At 47.4% G+C, this 12,798-nt stretch overlaps 1 protein-coding gene across 1 annotated transcript in view; it reads right to left on the bottom strand.

The window, feature by feature from the left end:
- Window positions 1–12,798, bottom strand: part of CACNA1E (calcium voltage-gated channel subunit alpha1 E) — a 234,373-nt gene that overhangs the window by 30,213 nt on the left and 191,362 nt on the right. The window contains exons 37-38 of the mRNA XM_059728377.1: window positions 12,253–12,380; window positions 1,951–2,047 (exon numbers count right to left, since the gene is read on the bottom strand). Of these exons, the coding sequence (XP_059584360.1) occupies window positions 1,951–2,047; window positions 12,253–12,380 (225 nt within the window). The remainder of the gene's footprint in view (window positions 1–1,950; window positions 2,048–12,252; window positions 12,381–12,798) is intronic.

The following is a 12,798-nucleotide window of genomic DNA, read 5'->3' as shown; positions in this document are numbered from 1 at the left end:
CCCCTCAGGGCACCTGCTCACTGCCTTCCTATGCTTGCCCTTTGGCTCACCAGGAACCCATACTACACCCCCAGAGATATCCCCTGGCCTGGAGCATCAGGGGTGTTCCCTGTGCTTCCTGAAAAGGTTTCTGGAAAATTAGGGATTGGGCTATAGCAGTCTCTGAGGGGAAGACAACCCTGGGGGACTGCTCCATGTCCTAGGCCAGATTGTCTTTGCTTTCCAGGCTCCACCCCTTCCCATTGGGCAGGGGACTAGGGACTTCTGATTGAGTCACTTCTCTAGCAAGTTACATCCTGGCGCTCCCTTTTTGAGTCTTTCAGTGATGAAATTTGCCAGCACATGATCACACATGCATAGGATCCAACTTATCCAAGGGTTGGAGGGATAGAAAGAGTGCAGATGGAAAAAGAAAAGGGCAATCAAGACAGGAGTGGGCACGTCATGCTCCATCCCCCTGGCAGGGGACAAACTGAAGTGGCCAGATCCACTTTCCAGAGAGTATATTTTGCTTCAAATATACCTCGGGTTTTCCCTCCCCTGTATCCACCCGCACATTTCCCCTCCTCAGCATTGAGCGCACTATTTTCATAGACCAGAAAGCTCTTGCCAGCCACAAGCATGTGCATATATACATGTGTAAGGAGGGGAGTGCATGTGTGCTTGTGAGAGTGCGAACCTATATATGAGCAGCTACATGTGACTCTGCACATGCAAAAAGTTCTCCTTAGAGAGCACCCACGACATATCACTGAAGAACACACAGTCAGCTTTTAGGAGAAGGCCAAGAGGCAATTTTCAGGAAGACATTTCAGTAGCTTTGGAAATACATGGTCCAGGCCTGGATCTGGGAGTCACATTAACAGTTATCCCTGATTTGTTTTGAGTATTGCAACAGGGTGTCCCACTGTGAATGCCTTCATGGGTTGATCTGTCCAAAGCTCCATGCTGCACAGCTCCCTAACCAGACAGAGCTTCCTCCTATATAACCCAGCCTGTGCAACTAGCCAGCAAGTTCTACAGTGTATTCCCAAAGAAAGGAGCACAGGGCACTGTCTCAGCACAGCAATCAAAGGGGCACTTGAAGAGACAAGCCTCAGCAGGCAAAGGGATGGGACTTTCACCAACTCAGCCTCAGCAGAGAGTGTCTGTGTTCTGTATTGCAGAAACTATTCCTGGGGAATTCAACCCAGAGCAACACCCCAAGCCTGGCAAGCCATGGGCCCACTGCTACAGAACACATGCTCTGTGCCTGTCCTTTCATTTCAGCACTTCCAAGAGGTGTGGCTGAGCTGCTGAAAAGTATTCTGGATGGGAGGCATGTGGCTCAGATCCATGTAGGGATGTGTGCCTGAGGCTACGGACAAATGTCAGCTGCTCTGCAATAACCATCCGTGGGCTTGTTCTTACCTCATGGTAAGTGAAAGTTAAACCCTTAGCAAAAGTTTCTGTGGTTTAGTTTCCATTTACAATGAACGGTGTATGCACAGAGTAGCTGATACACACCAATTCCCAACCCTTTGTTGTGATTCATTTGTCCACACCCAAAAGTTGCATGACCAGTCTTGCGTTTCACCCAACCTTGGATGAGGCCTAGTTCTGAAAGTACCCTGACACACTTATGGCAGCTGCCCTAGGGTACTACTATCCATGTTACTTTTCAACACTGGACTCAAGAGGGGGAAAATGTCTTATCCTTCCACATCCCCTCACTTACACTGGTCCGGCATGCTTTCTCTCCCAACATTAGGAAAATGCTCCAGCCCAGAGGTCACCAGAAACAGTAGGCGTGGCACACGCAGACCAGGAGCTGGTGTCAGTGGACGTCCTTGTGCAGTGGGACATTTCTGATAAGATCTTCCTGAATATACATCATATCCCCACCCCCAAGTCCCTCCTGCCCCATTTCCTGCTCAGTACTAGCCCAGAAAGAAGGAAGGGTTGATCTACCTTATAGGCCACTTTGGAGGGACATCTCTTGCCGAGGCCTAGCGGTGGTGACATGAGAGTCAGCATTTCATACATCTCAGTGTAATGGATGCGGCCACTGCTCATGGAGGGGGAAGGGAGTGGGACAGGGGAAGAAAGAGGAGCGGGGCAGGGGATGGGAGGAAGATGCAGAGAGGAGAGGAGAGAGGAAAGGAGGCATTCCCAGAGAGCAAAAACAAACAAACAAAATAATACAGGGAACAGGAGAGAAAAAACAAACGGACAAACAGGGAAAGAACAGGAAACCCGTTAATCAAGGCAAATCATACACAAGAATCTGTCCTGATGTGGATTTATATCACTCTTCACACAGACCCAGGAACACCAGCAGAAACCACCTGCCTCTCCAGCTCCTTGCTGCTGCTGCTGGCCAGCTCCAGTATTCTCTGCAGCACTGGCAGTCACTTCCCTGTTTCCCTTCCCAGTCCTTTAAAAAGTACAGTTGCTCTGCCAGTCCCAGGGCTGTGCACAAGTGGTATAAATCAGATACATGGCACACAAGCAATGGGTAACTCAAATGTGGCAGTGGGTACCAAGGTGACTTAAAGGAACCAATAGTGTCCCATGGACTCTGTGGTTGCTTTCCTCCTCCTGGGTCCCATGCATTGCTGCATATTGTCAGATAACCCATAGCTGGAATGTCGTGTATCCCCATCTGGTAATGTCTATGCAATTGGGAGGCAGCATCTTGCATAGAAGGCAGTGGGCTAGTGTCACCTGTCAAAGGAATGTGCCCAGTTGCTTCCATCTGGCTCCATGGATAGACCACTTTCCCACCATGCATCAGTGCAAAGGCATGCTAGTGGCTGAGAAAATAAAACCAGGAGGAAAGTTCTGCATGCCATGCTCCCGCCCCGGCTCGCTCCCACATGCGACTGCAAGTTCCACCAGATTGGAGTTTAAAGAGTCTCAGCAGAGGCAGCTGTTTGGCCTTCCAACATTGGGGTTCATTTGGGTTGCCCAAATGGAACTGTTGTGATGACTTCCTTGATGGACCCCTACTTTTTCTTCCCTGCTTGCAGTGACCTGCCTGGAACTGGTGTGCTCAAGAAAAGTAGCACAAACTTGTCAACCGATGGCTTCCTTTTCAGGAATGAGCTCTCCCCTGGTCTGAGACATGTGGGCTGGCACCTCTTTCTCCAAACCCTGGAGGCAGTTCCAACAGGTCTCATGGGCTTAACCACGTCTCTTCTGCCCTTGCACTATGAAAGGCACTTCCAAATCTGCATTAAAATACTGGTTTGCTGTTAACCAACAAACGGTACTCAACATTGACTGTATTACCTTTAGGTGCCTAGGTCAGTGGAGTAGCATCTGAAGAACATATTTCAGGTAGGGTGGATGGGGGTTGGGAGGGAGATCAGTCCCAGAGAGGAAACTGTCAAATAAACACCATTCCATGCAGAATCCTGACCTCCTTCCCAGTCAGAATTAGAAGGCATTTAGAAAAGGTGCTAGCAGACAGGGAGTGATAGAGAGAACAAAAAAAGAAAACTTACTCTTCTCTAAAACCAACAGTGTTCTATGGGTGCTGCTTCCTGCTGACAGACGCTACCACCAAGGGTTGGAGGTAAAGCCAAGAATGAACAGAAAAGATGCTAAGGGATGACCAGGTGGCAGCTAGTGACCAATGCCAGGGAAGAGGGTGAGTGAGCTCTGCCCCCATCTAGAATTGGCTTGTGTGTGGTCTGAAGATACTTCAGAAATGCAGCACTTGGGTCCAACTGTCTGTGGAGGATCTTGATGTTTTCAAGTCCAGTTATTGAAAGAAAACAAAATGAAAATGATATTGCTTGAACTGACTGTTTTGACTAAGGTCAATTATAGCAGCTGTTTTTGTATCTAGCACGCACCACACTTCTTCCTTTCAGCAAATGAAGGAGGAATGAGTATCCATCGAGTGGAGAAGGAAGAGTTACCTCAGTGATGAATAACTGAGATATGCATCATGAAACTATGTTACCTTTGCAGACTATGCAGCAACATATGAGTCTTTGCAGAGCAGAGACTTTGCAGACTTTGGGTTAACATGACTCTGAGCAGAAGCCACATCTTCATGGAGGGGAAATACAACTAAAAGAGATGCCATTATTTCTGAATGGGACAGGTTGGGAGAGCTTGTAACACTACACAGGTGACGAAGAGATGCAGGTTTGGCTAGATGCACCACTCTAAAGAACGTTGACATTGTGAGGCAGGGACTTGCATGTTCCTGCTCTTACAGCTCTGTTTAGGAATGAGACATGAAAGGTGATTCTGGGAGGTCAGAGGTCCAAGTCCTGCGTGACCTGGCAGAAATTCAAGATTGGCATGTCTCAGTTGATCCTTCCTCCCTTACATCAGCAAAGGAATTTTCTTTGTGTTCTCTGCAGAGCCTGCAATGGTAGAAGACACACAGAAGGCTAAGACAAGAAACATTGCTTTGCAGGTGCATCCAATCATCTTTAGGAAACAATCACTGTTGAACAACTTAACTGTCATGTTCAAACTGTGATACAGGAGCAGACTGAGTGACAGGAGGTCCTGTCTGCTGGGAAGGTGGGCTGAAGGGCTCTGTGACTGCTCCTCTTGGCTTGAACTATAATCACATTTGGGTCACATGGCAGTAAGGGGAATGACCAGCACTACTACTGTTTTGTTTTTTTTTAATAACATTTGAATCAATCCTGCTGAAGGCAGAAAGGGAAAGGCATGGTGAAGAAGTCCTGGCTATCAGGGAATCAGCGCTTCAGTTCCCAATTATTCCCAATGAAGAACTTGGATTTCCCATTTGGACTGAATGTGAAAAGGTGTCCCTGGGGATAAACTGGCCTGCTGAATCTCTGCTGGAATACTTTACGTTTCAGTGACCACTTTCATTAGTCCATCCCTTACTGATGGATTGTCCAATCTGCTTCTGTACTGTGTTCCATTTTGCTTCAGTCTCCTCCTTCAGGTCATTATGAAAAGGCCCAAAGAGTCTAGACTGTTCTAAATTCTTGGGATGTAATGCTCTTTGATCCCGAGGCCCTAAATATGCTCCTAGTCTTAAAGACAAGTGTCTGTGGTCACTACTTTGAGGTGTAGATTGCAGAGGCAGGTTGTGGGGTTTTTTTATGGTCATTGACTGGCTTGATGAAGGTGGTGTTCTTTTTTTCCTCTGCACCTCTTGTTAGCCGTGGTTCCAAGCCTGTAATAAGAATCCCTGAAGCTCTCATGTGCAGACTTGCCCACAGAGCAATCTCTGCATGTAAGACTAGAAGATCCAAGAAAGGAGACAGATGAAAGGGGGCAGTTCTCTATTCTGAATTTGTAATCCTTATCCTCATTATCTGCTCAGCCACTAAAGGTCAAAGCTGTGCAGGAGACAGAGCTGTCCTAATTTTCGCATGGTGAATTTGGGTTAGAGTTCCAAGCACTTTTCAGTGAGACAGGCTCTACTGCTCCTAGCTCTGGGAGGTGAGAGAGATCCTTCAAGACGGATCATTATTTCTCAGTATTGCTTGAAACTGGACAGAGAAAGAAGGCAGCATATGTGGAATCCTTAAACTTCAGAATATCTATACGGCAATCCCTTCTCTACCTGCCTGTCAAGTAGATCCTTGTCCTTGAGAACAGTAAGACTGATGGAGCTACCCACTATGAATACAACATCTATAGCAGTGAACTGAATTTGTCACGGTTCTACAGAAGTCTCTCCTGTTAAGTCATTGTTCTGGGACAACATGCCCTTACTGAAGTTGGTGGTTGCTAGGGAGGGACTGATAATAGCAGAAGAAGCTCAGAATCCCTTCTGGGAGGGTATTTGGGGAAAATAATGCCTTTCCCAGGAATGCGACTGTTGCATCAATTGTAAATAGGAAGAAGAGACATCTTTGAGTTCTCAGTCCCTATGGAATTTCAGAACCAGTGATCTCAGTCTTCTGACTGTAATCCCCCACTCTTTCCTAACAATGGATGAAGGGAGATGGAAAACTCTCTTATGGTTTTATATAGGAGAAATTTGCCTTTGGCTTAAGACTAACTCTACATGGTTTCCAACACAGCAAGATAAAGAACCTATCCTTCTCTAGCACAGGGCTTTGCTGGGAATAAGACAGCTCCTTTGTGTAGGAGGAGACGGTGGTGGGAGAAGAGGATCTGTGATGCTTTCTGGCATCTCTCATGTTTTCTAATTTTTTTTGCTTTTCTTTTCCCTCTTGCAGAAAGGATCCAATCACCTCAAGGGACCAGCCCATTACCTTAGCTGGGTGTCAGTTCAGCCTCTTGGAGAAGGATAGGTATGATACATAATAAGTGAGGAAATGCTGAGGTACATCTGCTCTGCCAGAACTCAGCTTCTTCTCTGGAGAAGGAAATATGGAAAGGATGACAGCTTCTTTGTCATGTCAGTTTATTCCCTGCTTGAGTACATGGAAAAAGACACTGAGGATGTTCCCTTTTGAAGAGGCCAGGGGCAGGTAGGGTTGGGGGGCAGGGGTAGCTGGATTATCATTGAGGACTGTTTAGTTCATTGAGCCCAGCTGCTGAAGATCGGTTGTGGAGGAGTCCTGGAGAAGTTGTGCAGAACTGGAAGAGAGGACGCACAACTGATTGAGCCCCTTTCTGATTGAGCCCCTTTCCATACCAGAGTGAAGGTCCTCAGCCTGGAAAAAATTATGATACAGTTTCCTTTCTGGGAGAGAATGGGGGAAAGGACCTTAGACAGTGGTTTTGTTCAGCACAGAGTTTCATCTCCTTGGAGAAGAAGGATTTTTCTCACTGTGCCCCAACATAAGCTCTAGAAGATGGAATGGCAAAGGATATATAGGGTGCCAAACAGTGGCCTTATGTGCATTGCTAGAGGAAGAAAACTTGGCGCATATAGTAGGCAAGTGTGGACACATCCCAGAGCCTTGTGGACACATTTGAGTGGCTACTGCTATTTGTAGGAAGAGAGGCACAGCCCATATGTGTCTTGGACAGGGGGGACAGAGAAGTCAGCACAAACAAGGAGCTAATGTCTAGCTGCTGGAGTCCCCAAGGTTAACATACTCTACTGAAGAGTTATCTCTTTGCATCAGGGATGGCAAAACAAAACAAGATTAGGAGGGGAGCTTTCTTCCCCAAAGAAATGTCCAGGTTTGTCAGCAGTGTGGCACAGCTTTTCAAAACCACCCAGGGCTCGCTAAAGGACCGCGGCATCCTGCTGCCTGCCACAGCAACTGGACTTCTGAACAGACTTCTAGTGATTGATCCAGTATAAAGAGAGAGGCTACCTTTGCTTCTTCCCCTGTTTCACTCTTCTTTCAGGTTTCCTCTTTCCATTGACTTCCTGTGGCAGGGCACCTTTGTGTGCCTGCTTGCAGCAGGCCCTGTGAGGCCTGCCACTCAAAGGGGCTGAGTAGGCAGCAGAGACAGTCTGCAGGTGGTGGTACTCCCCAATCAGGAGTCACATGGGCACCAGGAGACTGCCTGATTGGGGAAGAGGGCTCAGTTGCTTGCAGTAAGGGCAGGTTTGAGCAGTAAAGCCAGCAGCAGTTGCTGCAAGCAGCCAGAGGCAGAACATTGCCTGACTGGAACTGCTGCCCAGGAACACCTGGAGGACAAGGTAGGAATTATGGGGATGGCAGGAGGTTCCTGGTCCTGGAGCATGACCTAAAACTGCACCCTGCTGGGGTTGGATGGTGTGGTAAGGCTGCTTCTGGCTGGGTAGCTTCCAGAAAATGCCATACCTGTCCCTCCCCAGCGAAGGGTGAGTATAGGGTGCCTGAAAACCTCAGCCCGTGCTTCCTTGTGGGTTACCCTGTGGAGGGGAAAGGCTAGGGGAGCACACCCTGACAGAAAAGCACACAGGCCCAGGCCCACTGAGTGGGGCCTGAACCAGAGTACAGGTAAGTCAACAGGTGCCTGAGGCCCAAGGGGTGTCATGTCCCAAAGGGTCCACATATGTTGACAGACGCCTGAGGCCCCAGTAGGGGGGCAGGGTAGAGTTATAAGGACCCGCCGGTGGTATAGAGTAGGGTCTGAAGGGCTGCACATAAGCTGTCCAGTAGTGGCAGCCAGCAGCAGCATAGAGTAGGGCCTAAGATTGTCTGAAGGGCTGCACAAGATGCTGACTAGGCTAGCCACTCCTAGCAGCAGTGTAGAATAGGGCCAGAAGATGGTCCAAAGGGCTGCACAGAAGCTGGCTGGTAAAACAGGGCCCCAATGAGGGACACGAGTTAAAGCCACAGGTATGAATTAAAGGCCCAGGCATGTCTGAAGATGCCTGAGGCCTAGTTTAGGCCAGAGCAGCCCAGCAAGGAGCCAGGGGAGTAGTAGAAAATTTGAATGCCATCTGCAAGCCATGGGACACAGTGTAGGGGTGGTACGGAGCTGTATAATATGCCCTTGGCATCAGGCTTTAAAATGGGCAGTCTCCTGCTTTCAAAACAAACAACTTATTGATTACATCAAGGTGTGGCAGGCGAATGTAGATGGGCAGACTGTCCAGACATGGAGGTGGGCTAGAATGGTGTCCAGCCCTGCTAGCTACCCTGCTACACTTCCCAAATGTCCTCCTGACATTTTCATCTTCCAGTTGTTAATAATAGTCATTGTCCATTCATCAAAGGAAAAAGAGCCACTAGGATGGTTCTTAGATTCTGGAAACCAATGATATCCAGTGGGGACCCTCTCTGTGTCATGAGCAAGGCTCACACATAGCACAAGCGATTTAGAAGCTCCAGGGTTCTCTGTATTATGGAGAAGGGCAAGGGACCAATTCCTTTGAATCTGCCTTGATTGGGCTCTGAGTCAGACCCCCTACCCCACCCTTCCCTGATGTAACAACTGCTGCTTCTGGGAGGGTTTGAACCTCTTTAAACTCAAAGGAAAGCAACGTAAGGGTTCCCTTGTAAGGCGCAGTGGTAGTAGAGCAGAGGAGGGGGGAAAGGAAAGGTTAATGGTGCGTCCCGTTGCCAGGTTGTGGCTGGGGACTGGGAGGCAAACCTTGCACGCCACCCTGTAGGGGCAGTTCTCTCCCAGGCCCAGAGGCGGCGAGATCACCCGTACTAATTTGTACATATCCTTATACGAGATCCTGCCACTGTAAAGGAAGCACAGGTGGGTTAATAGGACACCGAGAGAATGAAGAAGAGGAAACGAGAGCTTAAGTGGGGGTGAGGGACTCTCTTCAGGCCAAGAACCCAGAGGTCCATGTCTCTCTCTGCTTGAATCCATCAGGACCAGACTGAAGAGAGCTGTGAAAAGTCACTTCCATTTAAGCACAGCTACCACCTTCTTCATTCCATGTAGTTTAGCTTCCATCACTCTTACCCACTTTGGGGATATCCCACTGGAAAGTTTTGGTACTAACAGTGCACCAGCCCGGGCACCCAGCATCCCATTCCATTGATGAATAAGGCCATTTTAGCAAGCCCATAGCTGGTCAGAGAGATGGGAAATGGGCCAGTATATTAGTACACAAGGACTGGTTTGAGTTCTGAAAGTATTTAGCACTTTTGTAGAATTGAGCCTGATTATACCATCAGCGAATTTGGCCCTATAGAGTCAGTTCATTCAAAAAAATATTTAGTTAATCTTTATTACATCCCAAGGAGGTTAGTAGCTGAGTCACTCTTATCTCCAGTGTCTGGGGAATCAGAGGCAGGAAGCAGTGAAGTGACTTGTCCAAAGCCAGACAGCTGGTCAGTGGTAGGGATGGGATCAGAACTCGGGTCTCTTATTTTCAGTCCCATACTCTGACCACCAGGTTGTGCTATGCCAAGGGCACACTTTACTGCAAGCTGATAAAGCCAGAGAATTGAGTGTCCCCCAAAAACAAATGCATTAATTTTGGGATGCAGCCCAAATCTTTATTAGATTAGCATAAATATCTAAACAGCTGAGTAGAGCAGAAGGACCTACTGTGCAGGTGCAGTCAGTTACTGAGTTCCTCCTACCCAGCTCCAGATCAAAGACTTTCAGAAAATGGAAGTTTGCTGAGCAGGATTGAGGCACAGGAAACTGTAGGCCCCCTGCCCATTATTGGGAAAGTCATGGAAGAAAGCTGCCATAAAGATATATTTAAGGATGTGCAATATGCCATCTTAATACTGCCTGGGACATTTGCTTCTTGTTTCGCCTCCTTTTCTTCCCATTCTCGGTGTAGTTTTCCATCATTGGTTAGAACTTGTCTAGACAAAATCATTCACAACAGAGGCCAGGTATCTGAACCAGGAAATGTGCATGATGTCCTTACAGGTTCCTTGTTTAACGGAACTGAGGGCCTTTGGCAACATCTTTCAGTCAGAACTTAGAACTCTATCTTCATTCAGGTGACTAGGCCTTTTGATCCCTAGTCACTCTTCCCCAATCACAGATGGGTATTTGAGCTGCCACAAGATTCTTTGGTGCAGAATCCTGATTTCAGGATTAGCCTCAAAAGAGCTTGCTTCTTTCCCTCAATTTTCCATACTAGCTGGCTCATGAAAAACAGCACAGATACTCAGTTCAATGAGACGTGCATGAGAGTTGGCACTGTACCATATTTGCAAAGTATAGGCAGTGGGGCTCTACAATAGGTTCTTTTTTTTTTCCTGGACTCGGGAATACTTGGTAGCAACCAATTTTCAAATGCAGAGAGAGCTAGGATAAAAAAAAAAAAAATGGCTGAGATCAAGAGGTCCACTTCCTAACACTTCATGGTGAAAAATTCAGCATCCTAACCTTTGCTGCTTGGACCTTCTAAGCCTCCTCTCCCTTATTACAGCTTCCTCTCTCTACAGCTGACCTACAGTAACAAGGGCTGAAGTCTTAACGTTCTAACAGGCACATGCATCTGATAAGACAACCACTCTGTTTACTGCAGGATTGGCATTACCTTCAAGGCTTTTGATGCTGTAACCCTGAAGCAGTCCCAGGAAAAACGTTCAGTCATCTTAATGTAAGACCATAAGGCTGAACTCAACTGGAAAAAGTGTTGAAATGGAGCAGTCCAGGAATGCGTGATAGTAGAACCAATTTAAAAGTTAGCTCTTGGGAAGCAATAAATTAGGTTTGAACAGTGGATTGATTCTAGTTGGTGAGTTTCCAACTGTCAAGATTTCCAGAGCTGACATCATTCCTGGTTCCTGGTACAGTGACTAGTGTAATATGGTTTCAAAGATGCCGCTCAAGGAATTGAGCCAAACCTGACAGAAGACAGTGCTGAGAAACAGACAGCCCAGATGGTGCCCCAACGCTGATGGGATGTGGGACTAAGTGGGGCCTGCCCAAAATGCAAAGGGTGCCAATGCATATTCAGGCTGCATAGAGGACATTGATAGTATTCCTGAAGCCCATGAGCTTGGAGCTTGAAAGGCAGCCCTAATACGTTCCCAATATAGCTGAGAAGTAGAGCTAAATTAGCTGTCCCAGAAATGCCCTGGTGACCTTCAGGGTGCAGGCTGAGAACAGCTTTCCTGAACCTTTACACTGCCATTGCTCTGTGGGAGCAGAGCCAGGAGAGACCATTCTACATCCTGCCTTCTCCCACTGGCTGGCAGGAACAGAACTACTTGCCCAAAATGGAAGCTGTTTTTGAAAGAGTCATCAGAGGACTGTGTGAGCCAAAAGCCTTCTGTTGCCTCGAGAGGGAAGGGTGATATGTACTGGCCAGAACAAAAGCTGGTCCAATCCTCAGACAAACCTCTACCCAAACCACATCATCAAATCAGATTTTTCTAAACGTTTATTTGATAAGTTAGCAGGAGCCCAGCTGTGACAACAGCCTCCCTGCCAGGCTCTCTCACCCATGTGAATGGCAATTTTGCATTTATAGTACACGCTGCGTGCAAGGACTAGGGAACATAGAGGTCCTTGAAGGCTGTTTTGAGGGCATGGAAATCTGAATGACGGAAGAAAATAAGGAAGGAGGAAGATCAAGAGCCAAAAGTCAGTGGATGATGGTGTGAGAAGACAGAGCAGGCTGGCAAAGCTGCCAAAGGAGCTTTGGAGAGGAACGTGGCAGGAGTTGCCAAAGGTTTAGATAAACATTGTATCACATGTTTATCAGAATGGAACCACAAAACCTTTGGACATTCACCAGTTACCAGCTACCATAGAAGCAGGGTGCCCATGGAGCGATAAGGCTGACCATGCACTCCAGCATGGCTCTGTACCACTGGGCATCCCAGGAGCTCTCCGCTTTTTCCTGCCACAGCTGTGTGAGTAAGCAACTCCAATAGCCTTTCCTGACTGTCCCAGATATTACAGCCAAATGGGTTCCAAAAACAAGGCCTCTGAGAGATCAGGAAGAGGCAGGGGAGCTTAGCAACATACCATGCGGCTCTGTCATACTCCGCCCAGATCCGGACAAATTCGTCTAGGTGATGAGGCCCCAGGATGGAGGAGTCCCGAGTCAGGTATTCAAAATTGTCCATTATGACCGCCACAAACAGATTGAGCATCTAAGTGGAAAGGAAGGAGATGGGGAGAAAGGAATGGAGAAGGGGAAAGACAAGAGGAAGATGGTACATGTGAAAGAGGGAGGGAAGGGCGGTAAATGGAAAAGAGAAGAAAATGGAATCTATAAATAAAGAGTATAGCAGTCTTGAGTCTGTTCCCTTCCTCCCCCTGCATAGTGCTCTCCTTGAAGTGCATGGTGGGATCCTATGCTATAGTACCAATTTTCTCATAAATCAGTACTTGTATTTTCAAACAGAAATAATTTGATTCTGTTTATGCTGTGTTAAAACAGAATGGTGTTATACACTGTACACTTAAAACAGAACAGTGAGGCTGAAAGGGGCCTCACAAGGCCATCTAGTCTGGTTCCCTGTTGTAGGCAGGATCATCCATGTCTAAACCATCCCAGACAAGTGTCTA

This window comes from Alligator mississippiensis, chromosome 5 (assembly GCF_030867095.1).
Source record: "Alligator mississippiensis isolate rAllMis1 chromosome 5, rAllMis1, whole genome shotgun sequence".
Taxonomy (NCBI): Eukaryota; Metazoa; Chordata; order Crocodylia; family Alligatoridae; genus Alligator; species Alligator mississippiensis.
This window is presented reverse-complemented; position numbering and strand designations above follow the sequence as displayed.